The sequence below is a fragment of the Choloepus didactylus genome, chromosome 5 (assembly GCF_015220235.1).
Source record: "Choloepus didactylus isolate mChoDid1 chromosome 5, mChoDid1.pri, whole genome shotgun sequence".
NCBI classification, from domain to species: domain Eukaryota; kingdom Metazoa; phylum Chordata; class Mammalia; order Pilosa; family Megalonychidae; genus Choloepus; species Choloepus didactylus.
The window spans coordinates 25,970,313-25,995,209 of NC_051311.1; the positions used below are offsets into that span (position 1 = coordinate 25,970,313).

The window sequence follows — 24,897 nt, forward strand, 5'->3', positions numbered from 1 at the left end:
TCTTATGTGATTTATGCCAAGGTTTTTAGATGATATAACTTCTCTGCAGGAGAATTTGACATTTACTGCTTTCAAGATTTAGCTTCTCAGGGGATTAGAGAAAACACATTTTCCACAAATCCTACTTTGAAATTTGTTCTTACAAATGATTCAGCAGGATCCCTACAGGCAATAACACAATATCCATTTGTTTTAAGTTGCTATGCCAAATAGAGTAGTTTGAAAATAAATTTTATCATATCATTTCAGTATCATGAACCACTTCTGCACCACCACCCAATATTTGTATTTGGTAAAATGCTTTATTATTAACTTTTAAGTTCTTCCAAAGGTGAGGTTCCTTTGGTTCCTTGGTAATCATTTATCCCTTTGTGAGCCATCCAGAAAGTATCTGCCTAAATATGTACTTACAAATATGTTAATTCCTAGTAGATTAGTTTGTATGAAGGTTTATTAAGGAGAACACTTTGTAAAATGTAAGAAAGATAAGCATTCAACATAGTTCTGAATCTAGGGCAAGAAATTTATATCGCTGTTAAGTAGGGTCTTGTCCTAGGAATTTTTAGTTTCTGTTCAATTCAGCCTAGTTTTTACTTGCTCTATATTAGGTGGAAAAAAAAGAAATTAGGCTTTTATTTTTCCTCACCTTTTTATTAAGGTTCTGAATATGAAGAACTAGAATATATCTTATTTCTGATCTGGATGTCTTGATTAACTCAAGAGAAGATGTAAAACATAGGTCCTTATTTTCAAGACTTAAGACATTTATAAGGAGTATAACCAAGTAGAATGTTATACTTTTAGCTTCAGACATTGGTCTTGACATATTAAAACAGCAAACCCTGTGTCTGTTATAAAACTTAAATAATAGAAGTATTTTGAGAGAAGGTTTGAAGAAAGCCCTCTGATAAAAGTTGAAAAATAAGGGGAGGAAAAAGAGATGATCCAAAACTAAATGAATAAAAAAAGGATAAGGATAATAATTTCCAAAGGACCAAAACAGAGAGCACTTCTACAAGGACTTAGAACTATTTGTGAGTTTTCTGAGTATTCTTTTTTTTAAATGTAATTACGTGCTTGTCAGTGATTAGAAAATTTTAAAAGTGTTTCCAACTTGTGTATGCTAGTTTAGATGGGATTTTCCCAGAGACAGTGGAATAAACCTTTCTTTCCATTCCAGGAGTGGTAGTCTAGTGACATTGAAGTATTATTGATTGAATTTAGAGGTCATACTAGTCAAGTATGGGTTTTTCATTGATGTATTTCTTTTCCCTTATAAGCAGTAAGCACTTACCAGAGATTAGCCAACAAAATAGGGTATTAGCATCCCTGAGAACAATTTTTGTAGTTAGTTCGTTTGGTTAATTAATTCCTTTAGTACTTTTTGAAGTGTAACTGGTTGATAATATTTGTGAAAGGACCCTACTTTTCCTGGTAACACTTTTGCTCTGGAATCTTCCTTGTCTTGTGTTAATATATTCACCTCAGCTTTCTTCCATTAATGTTAGCATGGTATACCTTTTTCTACCCATTTACTTTTAACCTATTTTTGTCTTTATATTTAAAGTAGGTTTCTTGTAAGCAGCATATAGTTGGGTCTTGCTTTTCTTATCCAGTCTGAAAATCTGCCTGTTAATCAGGATGTTGAGACACTTTACATTTAAGTGATTATTGATCTGGTTGAGCTTAAATTTTGCTATTTGTTTTCTATTTATCTTTTTTTTTTCTCTTTCCTTTTTATCCCTCCTTTCTGTTGGATTAAATGAATTCTTCTGAAAGTATTTAACTTGCTCTTAATCCCATTCATTGTATTGTCCTTTTTTTATCTTCCCATGTCTCTTTTGAAAGTTTAGTCTTTACCTTCTTGAACATACGAAATATGTTTAATAGCTATCTTAATATCCTTAACTGCTATTCCTATCATCTGAATCATTTCTGAATCTTTCTGATGATTTTTCCACTCATTGAGTCGTATTTTTCTGCTTCTTTACATGTGTGGTAATTTTTGATTGGATGCCAGGCATTTTTAATTTTACCTTATTGATTACTGAATATTTTTGTGTTCCTATAAATATTCTTATTCTTGAGCTTTGTTTTGAGACCAGTTTAAGTTACTTGGATACAGTTTGATTCTTAAAGTATATTTGTAAGGTGGGAACAGTGCAGCCTTTACTCTAAGACTAATTTTTCCTCACTACTGAGGAAACACCCTTCTGAGTACTCTTACCTGTTGTCCTATGAATTATGGGGGTTTTCTGCTCTGGCTAGGGGGGAGATAAACTATTCCTGGCCATGTGTAAATTCTGGGGATTGTTCCCTCTGATCGTTGGAGGTGGTTGGTTGCCCCAGTTGTAGGTAGTTTTCTTGCGTGCACTCTCTGATCAGTACTCAGCAGAAGAGGTAGGGGTGCCCCTCTGCAGATCTCTGGAACTCATTTTTTATACAGCTCTCTCTTCTCCAAAGTCCTCCTTTGAGAACTCTAGCCACCTCGGCCTCCCTGAACTCCCAGTTCCACCTGCTCAACTCTTTACCTGGACCTGTGTTCACCATCCCTAATACTGCAGCTTGGAAACCCCAGGCATAAACAGAGGCAAATCATAGGGCTTAAATTATTCATGTTCTCTCTCTCTCTCTCTCTCTGGGATCACTGTCCTGCACTGCCTGGTGCCCGATGTCTGAAAACCATTATTTTATATATTTTGTCTGTTATTCTTAGTTGTATGGGAGGATAAATTTGGTCCCTTTTAATTCCATCCTGGCTGGAAGCAAAACTTCAGCTTTTTAAAGTTGCATAGCTATTAGCCTAGTGGCGAAATGATATATTTTCACATTACTTTAGTTTAGTAGTATCTTTAGAGTAAGCTGTCAGTAAGCTGTGTAATTTTCATCTGGTAGCAATATAATATTTATTCTGGGAGCTCCATGAAACTCTTCAACCTTATTATGGAGATGAGATTTATTGGTCAATCACAGTATACTGAAGTCTTCATTTAAAAATGTGGTTCTTCAAAAGGGGGATGCAAAATGAGACAAAATAGTTTCAGTGGCTGAGAGATTTCAGATGGAATCGAGAGGTCACTCTGGTGGACATTCTTATGCACTATATAGATAACACATCTTAGGTTTTAATGTATTGGAATAGCTAGAAGTAAATACCTGAAACTACCAAACTCCAACCCTGCTAGCAGTCTGGACTCCTGAAGACAATTATATAATAATGTAGATTACAAGGGGTGACAGTGTGATTGTGAAGACCTTGTGGATCACACCCCCTTTATCTAGTGTATGGATGAGTAGAAAAATGGGGATAAAAACTAAAGGACAAATGGGGTGGGGATGGGGGGATGATTTGGGTGTTCTTTTTTCACTTTTATTTTTTATTCTTGTTCTGGTTCTTTCTGATGTAAGGAAAATGTTCAGAGATAGATTGTGGTGATGAACGCATAACTATGTTATCATACTGTGGACAGTGGATTGTATACCATGGATGATTGTATGGTGTGTGAATGTATTTCAATAAAACTAAATTTAATTTAAAAAAAAAAAAAACGAAGGGGGGGTGGTTAGGGGTATGGGAGGATTTGAGTTTCCTTTTTTTCGTCTTTATTGCTTTTTTGGAGTAATGAAAATGTTCTAAAAATTGAAAAAAAATTAATTGTGGTGATGGATGCATAATTGTATGATGGTACCATGGGCAATTAATTGCACACTTTGGATCTTTCGATAACTGTATGGTATGCGAACAATCTCAATTTAAAAAAAAAAAAAGAATTCATCCCATATTGAACAAGTAAAATGCGTATCTAAGAAGACAAATCAATGATGGATTATTTTAGATAATATAATTTCTTAAATACTTTTTGCTCTTTGTATGTATTTGAAAAATACAGAAGAGTAGAGTAAATCATATAACAAACATCGGGGTTTCCACTATCCAGCATCATAAAAATTATGCTATTTTTCAATATTTCCTTCAGATTTTATATAAGAAGATAAAAAAAATTACAGAATGAAATAAAATCCCTTGTTTCCCCATTCCAAACCATGTTATTTTCATTCTAATAGAGATCGCTGAAATTCCTGTGTTGGTACTTACCACTTCCATGTATGTTTTCTATTGTTACTACATGTGTTTATATCAACCAATTATATTACTTTGTGTTTTTCAAATTTATAAAAACTTATAAAAATAAAATCATGTTATCTATTAAAACAAAAAACCCACCAGGAAAAAAAAAATATGGTCCGTAAAAGGAAACTTTTTTTTTCTTAATTTTGGTGAGGACAAAAAGTGGCATCATTGAGAATTAATTTCTGACTCTCTATTTCCTGTAGGAAGTAGAAGCACTATTCAAAGGAGATAATTTACCGAAATTTATAAACTGTGAATTTGCCTATAATGATAATTGGTTTATTACATTTGAAACAGAAGCTGATGCACAACAGGTAAGCTGTTTCCACCACCATCCTATGAAGAGTATAGTTTAACCAGTATTTTATTAGAAGTACATAGTAGGATTAAATTCAGGCATTGAGATTAATACTGCATCATGATGGTAAGTTTGAATATAAAGTACAGAGGAAATCAGATTGAAGAATTTAAATTGGTATTTTTGTGTAGACAGTTTTATAGCAATATAAAAAGAACATGACATTTTTAAGAACATTTTAAGACATTTCTGAAGACATTCTAAGGAACTTGGGAAAATCATTTATGTTTTTAACATCTGAGCAGAGAATGGCTTTAGTATTTGAGATGTGTTTTGGGAAATTTGAACCTAGCCTTAATCCTTCTCTGGGCATCATCGCATGTTGCACATTACTCTTAAAGGCATTGAGAAGTAAGCTCTTAGGAGGAGATATAAGGGGTTGAGATAGTTTCCATGCCCTTAAAGGACGAATCTTATTTGAGGAAACAAAATAATATGCATGAAAGAATGTCAGTATATTATAAACCGCTAAATAGTGTAACGTTTTTTGGGGGGTTCAGGAGAGAAAAAAAATTGAAAAAGGAGTTTTATTTGGGTGTAAGTGATAAGAGAGGAATAGGAACAAGGGGATGGGAAATAATAACCACATTTATGAAAACAGGGCATAATCTATCTTGACATATGGTAAATTTGGTTGGTTGAGATTGAATCAGGTTATGCAGAACCTCCAAAGTTAAGTAGTGGAATTTAGATTTAATTGGGAAAAGAATAAGGAACTATATAAATAATGACTTGAATATTGTTATCTAATCTTACCTTTAGTTCATCTCCTTTCCCACATAGCATTTCCTTTCCTGAACTGTGTAATCCCAGTTTCAAACAGGAATTGTTACTGGGAACTCAATACTTATTGTTTTTCCCCAGGTTAGAGTTTGTAGCCTATGGTCCATATGAGACTTAGTGTATCTATGAATACTTGAATATGCATGTGACAAACAACCCAATTTAAAAATGGGCAGAGAATCTGGATAGACATTTCTCCAGAGAATATATACAGATGGCCAATAACCACATGAAGATACGCTCAACATTATTAGGCATTAGGGAAATGCATATTAAAACCACGAAGAGATACCACTTCATACCTACTAAGATGGCTATTAACCAAAAAACCCAAAAACCTGAAAATCACAAGTATTGGCAAGAATTTAAAGAAATTGGAACTCTCATACATTGCTGGTAGGAATGTAAAATGGTACAGCCACTGTGGAAGGCAGTTTGGCGGTTCCTCAGGAAGCTAAGTATAGAATTGCTATATGACCCGGCAATTCCATTCCTAGGTATACACCCCAAAGAATTGAAACTCAAACAGATACGTGCACACAAAAGTTCACAGCAGTATAATTCACAGTGGCCAAAAGGTAGTAACAACCCATGTCCATCAATAGATGATTGTATAAACAAAATGTGATATATTCATACAATGGAATATTATTCAGTCATAAAAGGGAATGAAGTTCTTATATACTCTACCGCATGAGCGAACCTTGAAACATTAGGCTAAATGAAATAAAAAGTTTTAAAAAATTGTATGAAAATGTTTATGGGAATTTTGGATAGAGGTTCTTTTAAGGGATCTGTCACAGAGTTAAAAATCACTGTTAGAGCTATTAATCACACTTTCTTATTTGAGCTATTGAATTAACTACCAGTTCATCTTATTTGTAAGGTTAATAGAATGGTATTTTGGATGATTTTGCCCTTAGGCTTACAAATACCTACGAGAAGAAGTAAAAACTTTCCAAGGAAAGCCAATTAAGGTAAGCAAGACCGTCAGCTGTACTTTTATTTTCAAATCAGTATTCTTAAGTATTCTAATAGAAACCTCATATTTTCAAACAGGCACGAATAAAAGCAAAGGCAATAGCTATAAACACATTTTTGCCAAAGAATGGATTTAGACCTCTGGACATGAACCTGTATACACAGCAGCGTTATACAACATCATTTTATTTACCTCCAGTATATAGTCCCCAGCAGCAGTTTCCTCTCTACAGCTTAATTACCCCGCAGACATGGTCAACACATAGCTATCTTGATCCATCCTTGGTAAGTCCTTTTTTTAACTTGGAATATTTATTTAACAGAAATTTATATTGTTTACTCTTCACTAGATACTTTGAAGGATTAAAAATCTTAGACTAATAAGGAAGTCAGATGTTTTATTTTGCCATAATAAAACATTCTTCAAGTATAGATTTTTTGTTTGTTTTGTTTTTTTTTAATTTTATTTGGAGATAAGTATGTAGCTATATATAGAAAAACCTTTCAAATACTATGATCTTGATCCTTTCCCTAGTTCATCTCCCTTCCTATCTAACATTTTCTTTCCTAAGCTGTGTAATGCCTAGTAAAACTCAGAATATGTTAAGAGCTGTCATATAATTGGTGTGTTTGTAAACACAGAGCAAAGTACAAGTTCTGACTAGAAGAGAAATAGGAGAACTTTTTTAAGGAGAAAGGTATTTAATTAGATTTTTAACAGTCAAGGAAAAATAGAAGACATATACTGTTTTACAAACTTTATTTTATTTAATCCTCACACCAACCTTAGAGTTGGTTGACATTATTGAAACTTTTACAGATTTTGGCAAGGGTTAGAGATCTATGGTTGGAATTCATAAATTTGTCAAGGGTCCAGTTACTTTTCTCCAGCTATGCTGCACTAGATGCTAGAAACTTTAGTGGTATAAGTTTGATGGACTGACATGCAAGAGAATCAGGGATACTGATAACAGTATCTTTAAAATTGAGGTCTAAGTTAGAAAAGAAGTTGTTAGGCTCCTTAATAGACAAATGGGTATTTGTCCATTGATGGACTAGAGGTTTACACAAGGAATGCAAAAGCAAGTTTAGTTGGAATAAGAGAGATGGAAGGATAGAATATATAGAAGGTTATAGTCAGGAAGAAATTGATTTAATAACTTTGAAAATAGTTCATATCCAGGATATGGCTATGGAATAAGACAAAGAAAGCTAGGATGGATCATCAGACTATATGTTACTCAGGGTAATGGTAGGAAATGAAGATACAAATCAGGCACCCCAGTCAGCTGGGGAAGTAACCTGGAGTTGTGTTGTTGCCATTGATATGGGTAGAAAGGAGGTAGTAACCCCTCAGAAGGAGAATTGTTTAAATTTGAATTGTTGTTACCAGTTAACACATTAGGATATAAAGATAAATGATGGCTTCTATCCATCAAAAAGCTCACATTCTGGGAAAGATAAATATATCAAGTAGGCAGTAATTGCAAAATTATAGATATATACAAAATAGCACGAAACATAGTGATTAGAGATTTTATAAGCTGTCATGCCATCTAAGTTGAACTTTTCAGGTTAAATATATGATTATGCAGTAAGTAGTGAACATTTCTGAGGTAGAGCATAAATTTGAAGCCTAGAATTGGGATGGTGAGGCTACAATTTCTATCAGGGCCAATTGTAAACTTCTGATAGGGTGTCCTGAGGTGTTTGGAGTTTTTTCTTGTGAGTTATGGGAAGTCATCTTAAAATTTCTAGCTACAGAAATGAAAGCAGACTCCATTTAGAAAATAGCTTTTGTGGCAGGGTGAAGAATAGACTAGAAATGGAGAAACGACTTGGTTTTTTGTAATAATCCAGTAGAGAATCTCCAATGGGACCACATACCCTTTTCCCCACACCACTTCACCACCACCACCACCACCCCACCACCCCTGAAGAAGTCTAGAACCCCTACATTGAAAGAATGTTTGGTATGCAAGTGACTAAAATTCATAGTTTTTTCTGTTTTGAGTGAATCCTAATGGTAGGAAAACATACTATTTTTTGAAATAGTTACTACATTCTGTAAAAGTGTACCCATATCATATATTTCCCTTCCCAAAAATACATCATAAAAGAACCTTAATAGGAAATACAGTCCATAATTCTGTTGAATAGTCTTCTCCAGACTCAGCTAACTGCCATGCTCGTCCTAGTGAGTTCTTCTTAAAATAAGTGCTACTCTAATCATTTTTTTCCCTTTATAGATTGGTATCTGTTGGGATCCTTGATCAATTAACTGGCCTTGATTTCTGTTTTACATTTGATAGTTATTGGTGACAGTTACTTTGATATTCATTTGGTTTATGTGATAATAAATCACCTTTGTCACCTTTTACTTGCTCTAAAACATGTCATTGTGAGCAGAAGTGAAGAGATGGTGCATGTTAATTCTGAGCAATTTATTATTTTAGATTATCTTGGGGGCAAAATTACTCAAATACCAATAATTCTATATGTAAAAGTACAAATGGGAAATGATTAGTTTTGATTGGTCTTAGGATTTGTAATCTTCCAATTCTAGTTCTGAACTAAATGTTTCTTCTGGTGCGATTGATCCTATTTTTAAGTAGATTCTTAATTCCCACAGACTATAGAGTTTCTTAAATAGTGAATCAAAAATGTATCTCTCTATTGCTTTGATTTTTTTTTTTAATGGAGCAATATTATTTTAGTCTTGAGCCAGAATTTTGCCAAAGGATATTGAGATCTAATACCCTTTTTCCATTATAGCTTCCAGTTAGCTTTACTTACTCGAAATTGCTTCTTTTTTTTTTTTTTTTTTCCTTTTTTCTTTTTCCCCTTACCAAACAAAGAGGGTCCTATATGTATGTCTGTTAGTTTAGTGAAAATTTAGGGTTGGGACTGAAGACACCAGGGAGTAAAATGCTTTGTCAAGGAATGGCATGTATGCATAAAGTATTTAAAAGCACATATACAGAATTCAGAAAGCTATAGTCTATTTTCTTCATCTTAAAAAAAAAAAAAATTAAAAATCTTAAGAGATCTGTGGTCCTTTCTAATTTCTTCTTAATCTTATGTATGCTATATGTCATCTTAGATTGTGACATGGGGAATAAATATTAATGATCTTAAAATATCTTGATCTTCAGATCAAGACTTACATGGAGGTAAAGGTTAAAAATGGCCCTCTCAAAGGCTGTGATTATGAAATAGAGTCAAGTTAGTAGCATAAATGTTCCTAAGATTGTATTTTATTGAATACTTTAATAAAATGCTCTTTCATTCCTGTCAGTAATAGAGGGAGTATGATTAATATCATTAATTTAAGCACTTGAAGTTTTCCAGACAAATGTTTTGAAAGTGACAATACCTGAATGCACTACTTATGTGACCCTAAACAAGTTTCTTTTCTCAAGCATCACTTTCTGTATGTGGAAATGTTTCTGTTAGATGTTGTGAGGATTAACTGAAACGATGCAGAAAAAGCCCTTATACCATCCTCTCATCCTGAGTTATAAGTACTCAATAAATAGTAACCATTAGTAATAATCATATAAAATGTTTTTCTCAGTTTTTGAATATTTTTTAGTATAAAATGGAATATAACATCTCTGAAAAGATAAAGAAATGACCTAGGTTACCAAAAAATACAATGGCATAACCAAATTGAAGTCTGTTTTTTGGTTTGTATGTTTTTTAATGAACTTAGGTAACTCCATTTCCAAATACTGGATTTATAAATGGGTTTACGTCTCCAACCTTCAAACCTGCAGCATCTCCTCTGACTTCACTCAGACAGTATCCTCCTAGAAGCAGGCAAGTTCCATAAGTGACCAAAATGCTTATGACTTTCAAGTTACTATTTTCCCAATATGTTTATGATAAAAGGTCACTGAAACATTGTATGTATGTTTTTAAAAACCTTCTAGGCTTCGGTAGTCCTAACCATAAAAATAAGTCACATTTACTAAGTATAATTGGCTGCTTCCTGAATTATCTTTAATGATTTATTTCACCATCTATTAATGTTCATCAGAGATAAAGCTGAAGCAGAGAATTACTTTCTATAAAGATTAAGTACTAAAATCAGTGCAGTAGTTGCTTATTTAAAGGATAAAATATCTTCATAGAAGATTTCTGGAGCAACTTGTACCTTGCCATGCATGCTTTTGAATATGGATCTGGACTTAAAAATTGCCAAACAGAGCGTTGATACTTTATAGATTTGCGTTATCAGATATATAATGAATTAGCTATTCTAAATAACATTGTTTGGACTTTATTAACTAGAAAGCACATTTATTTTTTAGTTCCTGTATAAGCATGCTCAGTATGTAATGCCTTGATGATTTTTTATAACTGTGCATATACAAAAATTTTATTTACAGGAATCCTAGTAAATCACATCTGCGCCATACAATTCCTAGTGCAGAGAGAGGACCTGGATTATTAGAAAGTCCCTCAATATTTAACTTCACTGCTGATCGATTAATTAATGGTGTCCGGAGCACTCAAACAAGGCAAACAGGTCAAACTAGAACACGGATACAAAACCCTTCAAATTATGCCAAGAGAGATATTGGAACTGGGAGAGTGGAACAGAGTAGTCTTGAATCATCTCCTGGTTTAGGTAGAGGAAGGTGAGTTACCTGAATGTTTTGTAGAACAGGTACTATGTACCTATTATAATAACCTATTAATATTTTTTAATTCCTTATATTTGGATATGTTTTGATTATTTTGAGAGCAGTGATTTAAATGACTTTATTTTGTAATATGAAATTTTTAAAAATGAAAGCTAGAGGTGGAATTTGAGATTTTTTAGTTCACAGCTATTATTTGTAGAGATTTTTGAACTTGACAAGACTTACTAGACTCTACATTTTGTGTGCCTAATCATATCTTACTTTTTTAAAATCTTACCCTCAAATTTCCATAGACTTCCTTTCTATCCCCTGCCTTTAATAGAGGATAATCTCCAGGCTCTGTTCTACAAGTTTTTATCCTTATTCATCTTTCTAATTGGCACTGTGGCAGAACAGAGTTTAAATTCTGCCTCTATTAAATTTATTTGTAAACAAATGTTGTCTGTTGGCCGCATTTAGGGAGCATTGAACATATTTCCATCCTTGGGTCAAGTATTCTTAACACCTTTGGTTCCTCAGTGCCTCCTCTTATTACCTTGTACTGTAACAGTAGAATATTATACCATTTTCTTCTCAAATTTTCTTTTGATACAGTTGACTTTTTTCTTTATTACTGTCTTTCCTTCCGCTATTTATACCTCCATTAGAGAGATGAGATTAGAAGAAATGAGTCAAGGGGTTTGATAAGGACCGACAGGAAGGAAAACCCCACTAACAAATAACTAGTGAGTTACTTAACCTAAGCTTTTCTTTTTTTTTTAAACCTATCTTGAAAAGTTTAAATGAAACCATTTCTAATTTTTCCAGACTTAAAATATACAGCACAATGTCTGACCACACCGAAGCTGCAAAAATGTTGATTACCTTTCTCTTTCTTCTTGATACAATATGTGCTCTCCATGCAGTTAGGGAGTGTTAAATATAAAGAGGAATCTAGAAGCAGTTAAACAAATCTGTAGTTATTAAATCAACATTTGTTAAGCCTCTGTGTTTGTAAGACAGAATAAGAATGGCTGGAGGCAGTATGATTTAGTAGAACTAGCATTGGACTGTTGATCAGTCAGGAAAACAAAAAGCCACACCAGTTATTTTAAAAGAAAATTTGATTAAGCAATTGGCTTAACATGTATTGAGGACTGAAAAGGCGAAAGGGGACCATCAAGGTAATACAGAAGTAGTAGCTGCAGAAAGTAGCTACCACCCCTAAGGCTAGGGAGGAAAAAAAAGAAGAGTTTGGGTTATTAGAACCTTGAATCTTAGAGGAGGGTCCCTGCAAAGCTGGGACCCATATGTCTAAGGCAGGGGCAACTGCCTAGACTGGTGCTAGCATTAAAAGTTCACATTGAGATTGGCTTTGACAGTGTAGAGGAGCAAAGGACGATTTCCAGATGGGCACTGACAGAATCAGCATGCAAACAGGAAGGACCAAGTTCTCTTTCCCCTCCTGCAGCTTTCCTGTTTCCTAGCACTCCATTTTGGAAAAATTTTAATAAGAAGTTTCCTAGCAAAGGAAAAATGTTTGCAGAATCATAGCCACAGCATCATCCAAAGTGGTATAAAAGGATGGGTTTGAAGCTAAGAGAGAATATCTTATTAACCAAATGGTCTACTTCTTTGGCTACACAGCCTCCAAAAATATCCTCCAGCAAATATTTGAACTCCCAAACAATAACAAGTTTATGCTTTTGCCTAACAGGATGCAAATTTTATGCAAACGAAGACACTCTTGCTGCCTCCGGAACAAGGGAGTCATGCTCCCACCTGAATAATCTGTTACAAAGTACCTGTTTTAGTTTTCCTGCTCAAGCAAATACCTTATAATGGGTTGGCTAAAACAGTGGGTTTTTATTGGCTCATGGTTTGAGGCTAGGAGAATTTCAAAGTGGAGGTGTCAAGACAACGCTTTCTTTTCAAAACTGGTATTCTGGTAGCTGCCTTTGATCCTTGGTCTTGGGCTTCTCTGTCACATGGGAATGTACATGATGGCCTCTTCTGGCCTCTCCCTTCTCTTCCAGGTTCCACTGATGTTCAACTTCTGGCTGCTTCCTCTGTGACTTTCTCTTTTTATGTCATTTTTCTTATAAATGACTCCAGTAATAGGATTAAGACCCATCCTGACTGAGTTGGGCCACACCTTAACTAAAGTAACCTCATCAGAAGGTCCTTCCTAAAATGGGTTCACAACCACAGGAATGGATTAATTTTAAGAACATGTTTTTCTGGGGTACATAGCTCCAAACCACCACAGCACCACATACTCATTGGTTCAGACAACAGGAATTTATTGTTTCACAGTTTTGGAAGCTGGAAGTCCAAAGTCAGGGCATCTGCAGATGTAGCATTCTGGTGGTAGCTTGACAGCAGGCAATCCATAATTCAGTCTCTGCCTCCATAAGGAGGCCATCTCTCTCACTCATTGGATTAAGGACCACCCTGATTCATTTTGGCTTCACCTTAACTAACATCTTCAAAGATCCTATTTACAGGACCAGGGTTTAGGACATAAATGTGTCTTTGTGGGGTGTATGATTCAATCTATAACACGTTCTTTAATTTTTTTTTAAATTAGAGGAGTTTTAGGTTTATAGGAAAATCGTGCATAAAATACAGGGTTCCCATATACCACCCTATTTAACACCTTGCATTAATGTGGTATGTGTGTTATGGTTTGTTCTAGTTTGCTAATGCTGCCAGAATGCAAAACACCAAAGGTGTATTGGCTTTTATAAAAGGGGGTTTATTTGGTTACATAGTGTGTCCATAGTGTGGCCATAAACTGTCCAAGGTAACACATCAGCAATCGGGTACCTTCACTGGAGGATGGCCAATGGTGTCCAGAAAACCTCTTGTTAGCTGGAAAGGCACATGGCTGGCATCTGCTCCAAAGTTCTGGTTTCAAAATGGCTTTCTCCCAGGACGTTCTTCTCTAGGCTTCAGCTCCTCAAAAATGTCACTCTTAGTTGCTCTCGGGGCATTTGTCCTCTCTTAGCCTCTCCGGAGCAGAAGTCTGCTTTCCAAGGCCGTCTCCAAAGTGTCTCTGTAAGCTGAAGCTCCTCTCTGAGTTCTAGTACATTCTTCAAAGTGTCCCTCTTCGCTGTAGCTCCTCTTCAAAAGGTCACTCACGGTTGCACTGAGTTGCTTCTGTTTGTCGACTCATTTATATGGCTCCAGTGATTTAATTCAGACCCACCCTGAATGGGCAGGCCAACACCTCCATGGAAATTATCCAGTCAGAGTCATCACCCCCAGTTGGGTGGGGCACATCTCCATGGAAACACTCAGAGAATTGCAATCTAATTAACACTGATAGGTCTGCCCACACAAGACTACACCAAAGATAATGGCATTTGAGGGAACATAATACATTCAAACTGGCACACAATTCATGAAAGAACATTTTTATAATTGTACTGTTAACTGTAGTCCATTCTTTACAGTAGGGTTCACTGTGTTGTACAGTCCTGCTTTGTTTTGTTTTAAATTTTTATTCTAGTAACATATACTCCTTAACTTTTATATAAGAATTGTGAATGGTGGTAAAGGAAGTCCATGTTGTTGAACCCAGGCATTGCTTCATCCTCCTGTGGTGGCTACTGTATACCTAGGGTAACTGGGGAAAGGGACTAAACATACTGTCTTTTCACCTGACTATTGAAGGTCTCTTCTATAGTGAATGCCTTTAGGCAAGCAGTCCTATGCAACACAAATATCTTCATACACTATCCCTTTGCAAAAGGACCATCCACATATCTCTTCTCAAGATTCCCTTGTCACCAGTTTTTCAGTCCTTTTCTTTGCAAGTCTCTCATCGAACCACATTTTTAGCTCCCTTGCTCATGAATCACTGTAAACCAGACATTTCTGAGTCTGGACACAGTATATTGTTTAAAGTTCTGTCCACTGGGAAGGTTACCCTTCACCACTGATTTTCAGGAGCACCTCTGATTGGTGATAATGCTACAGTCATCTAGCATATTATGCAAAATGATCTGTAACCAAGGTTCAGAATTTTTTCTCCTTATTCAGATGGAGATAAGAGATTTTCTATGAGGCCAGAGGTTTGAATTGAAAGCAAGGAGGCAGTGATTAATCAGAAGTCTGAGCTCTCAGTTCATGTAGGTTATGTATGTCTTCCAAACCTGTTTGATCCCAATCTTTTATATGCTATTTCTATTGATGATGGATTGCTATTACATATGGCCAGCTTTTTGGTTCAGTATCCAATTCATGGTGGGTAGTTTAAGTCTTATGGTGACTTTTTATCCTACAAGGTGTTTAGTCTTTGTTAGGGCCCACTCGAAAGCCAGGAAATACTTCTCAAAATGAGAAAAGTTAGCTGTGAAGAGGCCATGGCTTTGCTCCAAAATACTAAATGTTTGCACTTTTGTTTCTTCTGTGTGCTTCCAGAGGCTCCCTATAGTATCCCTGTTTGGCAGAGAAGTTCAGAGATCTGAGTTCATCATTCTAATTAGTTATGCCATCTTGGGCAAGAGAGTTTAGTTATCTGTAAAATGAAGGGATCAGTTAAGGTTATTTCTAAACTCCTTTCCAGTTCATTAAAAAAAAAAAAAAAAAGGCCCTCTGGGAACTGTCTGCATTCAGTTGAAATGACAAAGTGATAAAATAAAAATCATAAATTGAAATGAACAGGGGACTTGTTAGACCATGTAAGCCCCTCAAGGGCAATTAAAGGGTCTTAGCTATCTTAGTGTCCTCAGTGCCTGGCATGAAGGAGTCAGTAAATAAATGTATTTTTAATATGCAGAGTAAGCCAATGGATGCCATGCTTGCAAATAGGTCTAATTTTGAATGTTAGAAATCCAATAAGTGTTTTTTTCGTTTGTTTGTTTACCTATGTACGCATCAGTATTAGTCCTTTACTATAAATTTTGTTTTGTTTATACTTCTCAGGTTGGGATTTTAGAATCAAAGCCATCTTTGAAAGATTGCAAAGTAATAAAAACTGAGTTGACGGTTTTCTTTGAATGTGTGTTCATATACATGCACTTAAAGAAAAATTTTCCAACTGGGAAAAATTAACAGTTTCTTGCTTTCCATTCCATTAGGAAAAATTCTTTTGGCTATCGTAAGAAAAGGGAGGACAAGTTTACAGTGAGTACATAAAGCATGTGACCCTTTTACAAGACATTTAAATCTAATTTTTAGTTTCTTTACAAGATTTAATTTTAAATTATGGTTAAGTCATGAAAATGAGTATTTCAAAAGAGTTTTTCTTTTAAAGTGGTAACAGGCAGGGATGCCCAAAATATTTAGTGGAATTTTTGTCAAATTGGATCCATTTTATGCTTCAGCCTGCTTGTACTTGAGTTTTGACAGATTTTTTCCTAGGTTTTGTTAAAATAAGGAATAATCTTCCTGGGAAATGTTGGCATTGCTATCTAGTCAAAGTAGCTCACCATTCCCAACTTCAAAAAATACTGGTATCATGCCTAAATATAAACTCATTTTCCCTTTCTGTTTCTTGTATCCTTCACCCAAGAAACTGACTATTTACAAAATAACTTCCAGTTTGTTAAAGCAAGTTGATTGGTATTTTTTCAATAAAAATTTATTACTTTCTCCTGAGGGCTTGGGCTTATAAATTACATTCTGATGTTATTAAGCTGCGTTTATTTTTTTGAAGTTAGACTAAGAATCTGTTGTCTAATACATTATTTTTATATAATTATTTAAAATATGTGCTTCAGTAAGTTAATTTTCAGATAACTGAAGCCCTTTCTCACCCCCTCCCCTTTTTTGTGAAACCATTTCTTTAGTGGGAATTATTGTAAAAATTTCTTACCTTAGGTGGTAGGGAGTAGAGAGTAGTATATATATATTTCTTTAATATTTCCTTTATGACTTAGATTACAGCTATTGGTTTGTTAAATACCTTGTGGTTTGTTAAATACAGCTATCGTCTGTTGATGAATAAGGTTATTATTTAGACTCACTCTGTTCTAATTTTTGTTTAGTTGGGTTTGAGTTATTTTATAGCTTCCCTTAATTTTTAGCTGCAACTTTGTTACTTCAGTGTGCCTACCTGTTTCCTACCCCAGTTTCTGTTAACTGCCTTTGTGGACTGGGAAAGCAGATAATCTGGATTTTCTGAAAGAATCTCTATCAACACTATATTAATTTTTTAATATATTTTGTGATACAGACTTCAGCCATCAGTAGTCTTGATATTTCCATTTTACAGCTCTGTTCTAGATTGTTGAGGTTGCCTAATAAATGACCTTCAGTTAGTTAATGACGTATGGTTGAATTATCTGTCTATTGCTTATTTAAAGACATTTATGTTTTTTTTTTCTCAGATACATGAAAAAATCAGAAAATTTTAGGAACTAGATTATTTACCATACCTCTCTGATATATCTCTTAGTACGATAATGACTTTTTACATTTGTCTTAACTTTATGGCCTATCATTTTTGTTACAGAGGAGTCAAACTCAGTCTCCAACGCCACCAAAGCCTCCATCCCCTAGCTTTGAATTAGGGTTATCCAACTTTCCTCCTTTGCCTGGAGCTGCAGGCAATTTGAAGACAGAGGATTTATTTGAAAACAGACTATCTAGCTTGATAATAGGATCATCAAAAGAAAGGGTAAGATATATATTACAACTCTTAATAATTGCTAACATTTATTAAGCACTGATTTTGTGCCAGGCACTTTGCTGAGCTCTTTATACACATTTTTTTAATATTCAGAAAAATCCTATGAAGTAGGTATTATCTCCACTTGACAGATGAGGCTTAAGGAGGCTATTTGCAGAGGTCATGTAGATTTTGAGTGGTAAAATCAGAGTTGAACCTAGAGGATTGTAATGCCCAAGTCCATAGTCTCTTAATTACCTTGCTGTGTACTTGTCAGATTCTTTCTCTCATCCAAAAACTTATATTGCATTTTTATTGTTGCTATTAAGGACCTGCCTTTTATTTTACATGCCAACGCACTGTAACAGAAGAACCTGAATTATACCAGAAATAATATAATTTTTAGTCATCTATATGACATAAGTAGCAAGAAGCCCACAGTAATTTTACTGTAATCTTGATAGCTTTTGGTGAACTCTACCGAACTGTTTGCTTTCACCTGTCTGCAATGATTATAATTCTAATGTTGAGTTACAGAAGTGAAAGGGTTATTAGTTTCCTGTATTTCTTCTGTATTCTAATATAGTTAATGAGTTGAAGGAGGATTTGTCCTATTGCCAGGATTAATTTTTGAAGACTCTGGAAAGTACAAATAGTCAATTTCTTGCCCAATTATTAGCTATCCATAAGTGCCCAGGAACAACTTGTTTGAGCAGTGTCATGTTAACATGCATCTCTTATACCAGCAATTCTCAGTCTTGGCAGTACCTCAGAATCACCTATGTACCTTTATTTATTTTTTATTTTTTATTTTTTTTCAAAACATAAATACCACCACCACCACCTAGTCTACTACACCCTACATTTAATGAATCAGAAACCCCATGGCATCTGAATTTTGGGAAAATTTCAGATTTTGGGAAAATTTTCCCCACTACAGCCGCAGTTCAGAACTACTACAATGGATACTATAATTTCTCTGTTCCTGTTCCTTAGTCTTTAGACTACAAAGTCATGGGAATATTTAATTTTTTTCATGTAGGTAGGTAGTTACTGTTCCTGTTTTTAATCTTGGAGGTTGAGTGCTTTCCAAAATTTGTATTTTATACTAACAATCATATTAAATTTGGCATGCCTTTAAATTGTTTTAAATCTTTAACTACAAAACAGTAATTTCTGAGTTTTTAGCTCATCACAGAATAGGGAAAAAATCTAACTTATTTTTCTTTACCATATTATAAAACCTATTTTTTAAAATTATTTTAAGAATCTCATTGTGGATGCAAGTACAAACACTATTCCTGCAGTAATCCCTAGAGAGCCTTCACTGCCAGTTTCTTGTGCTGTATCAGCAACATATGAAAGATCTCCTTCCCCACCCCGTTTACCTGAGTAAGTATTAATATTCTACACATGCTTTGGATTTACTAGTTTGGAATGGTTAATGAAATTCAAATATTGGGAATATTTTACAGGGATTCCAAGGTTGTAGAAAAGCAGAGGGAAACACAAAGTATGGAAAGGCTTTCTTCTACCCTTACTACTACTGCTTGCAAATCAGTGCAAGTTAACGGAGCTGCCACAGTAAGTAACTAGTACATATTTATTTTAAGTCACAAAGTCTCTTGGGTATGGTAAAAAGGCATGTAACTCTTTCTCCCTTCTATATCAGCTTTTTTTTAATAAAATCAAATTTGATGGGTTTTTATTTGTGTTTATACATGTTATGTTTCCTGTGCAAAATATCCTGGTTATTCGCTAATAATTTTCAGCTACTCTGGTTAGTTCTCATTATCACAACCCACAGATTCCTTTTATTTCAGTATTATTTGATAGGCTGTCTTTCTGAGTAGTAACAATAGTTCAACTCCTATTCTTCCATAGAATTTATGATCAAAACATTTGCTGTAAATATATGTTTATAAATAATTAAATATAACAGATAATAAAAATAAAATGGGGTGGCACTACCATTCAGTCCTGCTTACCCAAAGTTATTATAAGGGTCAAAGTAGATAAATTATTCTAAAGTGTTTCCATTCTTTCCTATATTTTACTAATATTTTAAATCTCTACATTTATTTCATCCTCCAATTCTATTGATTACAACAGATCTAAATTCCACTTATTTTTCCTTTCTGGTAGTTTACCTTTTTGGTAAATCAGGTCTTTTTAAAATTTGATTATTGTTGTCCTCAAGTTGATATTTAGCTGAGCTTTTGTCTTGAAATTTGGGTTTTAAGCCTTTGCCATCCATAGAGTTTGAGTCTTTTAAAAAAATTTTTTTTAAATAGGTTAAAATTACTTTAATTTTAAAAATTGTTTTTATAGAGGAAATGTTTTAAATTTTTCCCTTTTCCTCTGTTATATATCCTTAATGCTTTACCTTACCTGAAGACCCTTGTAAACTTTTTAAAAGAAGTTTTTCCCTCTGTCTTTACCTTTTTTGAACCCACACTTCCTCTCTCTGGGGGTTGAAATATGTTAAAAATAAAATTTAATAAAAAACAATTTTTGAACTTAATTTGTAAGTGGAGGACGGTTGAATCATGTTTGCATTTATTGAGCACTCGTGGGGGGGCCATGTTATTGTATTGAGTGGTTCTATATTCTAAAGGAAGTGTGGGATAAGAAAAAGCAGTATGTTTGATTTTGTATCTTTTTCTAGGGGTATCCCTTTTTTCTTTATGGCTCCTTTTATGCTTCCATAGAGCTCAAGAATTTTAAAGGCTAAATGTTGGAAAGAGTTCAGTCAGCACTTTTCATCTCTATCCCTTATCTAATTTTATGCATTTTAAAAAGATAGTTCTAAAGTATCTTAGATGGAAAGTTGTGCTACTGAGGAAATTTAATTGTAGAATTTTATGAATTCTTTATAAAAACACAAACCCTTGTGAATATGAAAACTGAGTTACTAGAGACATCATTTTATGCATGTAATTCCAACGTTATTTCTGCTTCCCAGGAATTGCGAAAACCTAGCTACGCAGAGATCTGTCAGAGAACAAGTAAAGAGCCTCCTTCTTCCCCATTGCAACCCCCAAAAGAACAAAAGCCAAATACTGTCAGTTGTGCAAAAGAAGAAAAGAAGCCCACTGAACCATTGGAGAGATACAGAGAACCCCCTCCTCTGAAGTCAAATCCAGGACAACCCAAAGATCAGAGAAGGCAGTTGGGACGCAGATCCTCTCCTCCAGCCATTGGGAAGCGTTTAAATCGAGAACAGAACACACCTCCAAAGTCTCCTCAGTGAAAATCATACGTTTGGCAGGGTTTGCAAAAGAATTCTATTGAACCACAAATGAACACTGTCCCCACTCAGTACAGAGAATGAGTTGCTGATTAGGAGCTTGCAGTGTATGTGAGGCATATGAAATACCTACAAGTTATTTTTCTTCTGTGAGTTGATTTCTCTCTCTCGGGAAAAAAAAAAATGATTTTTCAGGATTTAATTGATATAAACCTTTTTTTAGGTTGGTGCTTAACTGGAGGTGATGCATATGTCTGGGGTTTTTTTTTGTTTTTGTTTTTGTTTTTGTTTTTCCAGGATAGAAAATGCATTTGTCCTAGCAAATTGATGTTTTTTTATTAAGCCTTCATGTGGCTATGAATGCAAGCTATGCATAGTGAGTTTTTCTAAATTAAGCAGAACTATGCTACTACTTTTTTTTTCTTTTTTTTTTTTAATTGGTCTGCAAGTCTTTAAAAATGTCAAAGCAGACTGATGAGGGCTGAGGACAATTAGTACTAGTGTACAAGATTACACTGGTAAATACAACCTTTAAAAAGGGGTAAATATTATTAGATTGTTTTGACACACTGGCATAGGAACTTGTACTTTTCATTTAAACTGCTAACAGGAGGTTTTAGTCTTGTTTTTTAAAATATGTAATCCTTTTTTGGTCTTTGGGCAAAATGGACCTGCAGAAAGCACCATAGAGAGGTCTTCTGAAACATTTTAGTTTTGATGTACTGCAAGCAAGTAACCAGCTTCTCACTCCAGTTTAAAATGGCTATTATGTAAAATAAATTCAAAGCACATTGTGAATAGGATTTAAATGAAAATATAAACTTTCTTGCCCATTGACATGTTACCACAAAATTGTACCATAACGTCATTTTAATAACTTGAGAGTTGGCACACTTTTTGTGCTGGTAAGGAAGATGAAGAAGTCCCCATTTACTTTGTGGTTTCCCCTACCTAGTGCTCACGCTGTATGTAGATTTATGTCAACATTTCCCCCAAGTACTCTTTGAAAGAGTCCATATTTTAGTCAGCTCTACGTTGACGTCTTCCTGTACCTCTGTATTGGCACATGGATTTAAAAGCTATTTAATCGTGAAAGAATGGTGTTTGTGGTCGCCCCCAACTCCCACCTTTCAGTGGTGGAGGATGAAAATCCTGGCTCTCTTTACCTCCAAGATGAGGTTTCTCATTGATTCACTTCTAGAAGTGTTACACTTCTAAAGGACGAGGATGCACTAAATTTAGCAAGTTTCTAATAAAGTTAAATATAAATTATTTTTGTTTTAAAATGCCTAAATTTTTTCTTTAAGTATTCTAAGTAGCAAACATTAAAATAAGATTTCCTGCTAAATGTAACCATACAGTTTATTCCACAAAATGTTATTTAACAAGACTGAGTTTTTTTTTAAAGAAAATTATTTCCATCCAATATTTAAAGACTTGAATTTTATTTAAACTTGAAAATGACTTTGCCTTAACTTTTGTATAAGACAGCTTAGAGTTAATGGAGCCCGGCCCCCTGGGTTGGCATGAGTGGATTACAGAGTTACTCAGTGACTGTGCAGATCTGTTGTCTCTAGTTTTACTGAGTAAGCATACTGTAGTACAAGAACTAGCAGTAGTTTTTGTAATATACCTTAAAGATCTTAAACAGTTGATCTTTTTTCAGATTGTTGAAAATCCTGTAAATGCAAATAGTCAATACTGTATTAAATATGTGCACTTGGAAGTGTGGCTTTGCCTGTACAGTTGTAAATAATCAGAACATATTGAAAAGGTACCCTGAAGAGAAAAATCAGATAAAAATTATTGATATATTATAAATGTTGATGTTGAGCTGGATGTAGATAAACTAAATGTTGTGGTTTGAATTTTATTTTAATTTGTTGACTCTTTTTTCTTTTTCTCTTATACTTTGGTGTGTTGAACTGATTCTGCCTCTTCACTGCAAAAGGGAAATGGAAAGTCTTATTAAAAGCCTTCAAATATTTGTTTCCATACTCTCTTAAAAAGTATGTATTTTATCTAATTTGAAAAGGTTTTGAAGTATAATGTGGAAACCAGTAACTGGTGCTATTTTCAGGTGAAAGTAAAGAGCATCATTTATCTTGCCAGAGGAATACACGGCTGCTACATTTGGCCATTTCATTCAGACTAGTTGTCATTATACAATTACTTAGAAATACATACAGTGGTAATATTTTTCAAATGCCTGTAAAAGGAATATGGTGATTTATTTCTTTGTCGTTGTCAAATCGTTAGCTAAAAAATCAGAAATAATTGACCTTTCTAACCCAAAGTAATGAACACTATAAAAAGAGTTGGAAAGGCAAACTCTTAAGATCTAGTGAATCCTTAATATTGTAATCTTTGTAGAGGAGGAAACGAGATGTTGTCAGGCATCTTCATGACCAAAATTACAAACTCTATTGAGCCAAGTCTTTGGTTTTTAATAATGATAAATCCTTTCCCCTGAAGGCAGTGAATATTGCAGCTTGATTTGTATATGGTTAAAGCCAACTGTAGTTATTTGCTTTGTTTGTCAGCTGAAAGTTTAAATCTCAACAGCTGCAAACAGGAAAATAAAAGGTCATCACTTACAATAACAACAGTGTACAGCTAGTCATTATAGTGAACTGGTACATTATAAGATAATATATTGAGACCAGCAGGGTGTGTTGTGCTGTTCTAATGTATTCTGCTGCCATTTGTACTAGGTCAATACACTGTAGTTACTGCTTACCCAGCAACAGTCTATTGCATCAAGAGTTGAAACCTTGCTCTGATGTGATTTTTTATATTCTTTTTAATTAAGTAAAGATTATATGCCAAATAGTAACTGTTTAATGTCCAAAACAAACAAACAAAAAACTTCCTGATATTACTTTGAGATTTTTCCAGTCAGACAAAAATGGGAGTAATCACAATAGAAAGCTGTGATGGTGCATGCAGGCTGTTGCTATGTTACACACAGGTAATATGAATCTTTCATAAATTTTTTAAATTTTTCTTTCCTTTCCCCCAGCAGTATCTCAAGTTGTAGAAGCAGAGATACAGCAATCACAAATAACATTTTAACTTGTAAAATTGTGTGATGATACTTACCATTTGGAAATATAAGATCTGGCCCTGTTTCACCAGAAATGAATTTAAAGTAGAATAGTTGCTTTTTAAGAGTTAATGTCATGATGTTTTTGATCAGTCCTTCCCATAATTGCATCACTGTTTGTCACTAGCGGGTGGCAAAAAAAACTTCTTATGTTGCTGTATTTGTCAAGATTTCTGCAGTTTACATTTAAAAACTGGTTCACTTTATCACAAGGGCAACAGGTGACTAATGGTGCATACCTCTCTTTATATTTCCCTTCAGCTAGCTATAGTTAAGGATTTTATGTGCTTTGTAACCTATTACACTGAAAGCAGCAGACAATCGAAGATTGAAGGGGAGTGCTATCAGCTGCCAATTCACAAAATGGGAGTGTAATGTGGAATTTTTTGAGGGTTTTTGTTTTTGTTCTACTTCTTTTCATTAAGACTGGAATCAAGCTTACATGTAAACTATTGGTAATTTAAGTTTCCTTTTGTGTCATTCAGTGTAAAACTGTCTAATTTGAAAACAAATGTAGGTTATGAAAAATAAAGATTTAGGCACTGTTCAGTTTTTCTTTTGATTTTGTTTAATTAAAATTTTCTTCAAGACTGCATCTTCTAAAAAAATACTTTGTCTCATCAGTGTACATGAGAATGGAAAATGGGTTGCCTCAAACTTGTTTGAATTATAAAGGCTCCTCAGCATACATGTACGTTGACTATAGCATAAGCGACTTTCCCCAGTTGGCTTGATATTTTAAGGTATTGCGAGTAAGCATTCCAATCAAGTATTCATGAGAAAAGTCCATTAAATCCAAGATTTACTACAAAATAAAATACTCCCGTGTCAGGATTTTTTATTTCTTCTGTGAAAATTGGATAAGGCGTCTACATAAAGTCATTTGCATTTGATGTTGGATCATCATGGTTTTCAGATCATGCATGAATGTTGGTAGGAGGAAGTCTCAAAAATTAATTGATTTATACCTAAATAATGGTAATGGCAACTCTAGTAAAAGGCTGAAAATGGATGATAATTTAGTGGGTGAACAATCT

General features: G+C 34.3%; 1 protein-coding gene across 5 annotated transcripts in view; it reads left to right on the top strand.

Annotated features, from left to right (window-relative positions):
* The window catches only part of LARP4B (La ribonucleoprotein 4B), a 132,120-nt gene extending 107,442 nt beyond the window's left edge, over positions 1-24,678 (top strand). For 4 of the 5 annotated variants that reach the window (XM_037835683.1, XM_037835685.1, XM_037835684.1 and 1 more), the window contains 10 exons: positions 4,336-4,446; positions 6,197-6,250; positions 6,333-6,539; positions 9,970-10,076; positions 10,649-10,900; positions 15,973-16,018; positions 17,349-17,513; positions 18,772-18,896; positions 18,980-19,088; positions 20,470-24,678. In XM_037835683.1, coding sequence (XP_037691611.1) covers positions 4,336-4,446; positions 6,197-6,250; positions 6,333-6,539; positions 9,970-10,076; positions 10,649-10,900; positions 15,973-16,018; positions 17,349-17,513; positions 18,772-18,896; positions 18,980-19,088; positions 20,470-20,757 — 1,464 coding nt within the window. In that variant the 3' untranslated portion in view covers positions 20,758-24,678. The remainder of the gene's footprint in view (positions 1-4,335; positions 4,447-6,196; positions 6,251-6,332; positions 6,540-9,969; positions 10,077-10,648; positions 10,901-15,972; positions 16,019-17,348; positions 17,514-18,771; positions 18,897-18,979; positions 19,089-20,469) is intronic. The other variant, XM_037835687.1, reaches the window with a different exon arrangement.
* The last annotated feature ends 219 nt before the right edge of the window (positions 24,679-24,897 follow it).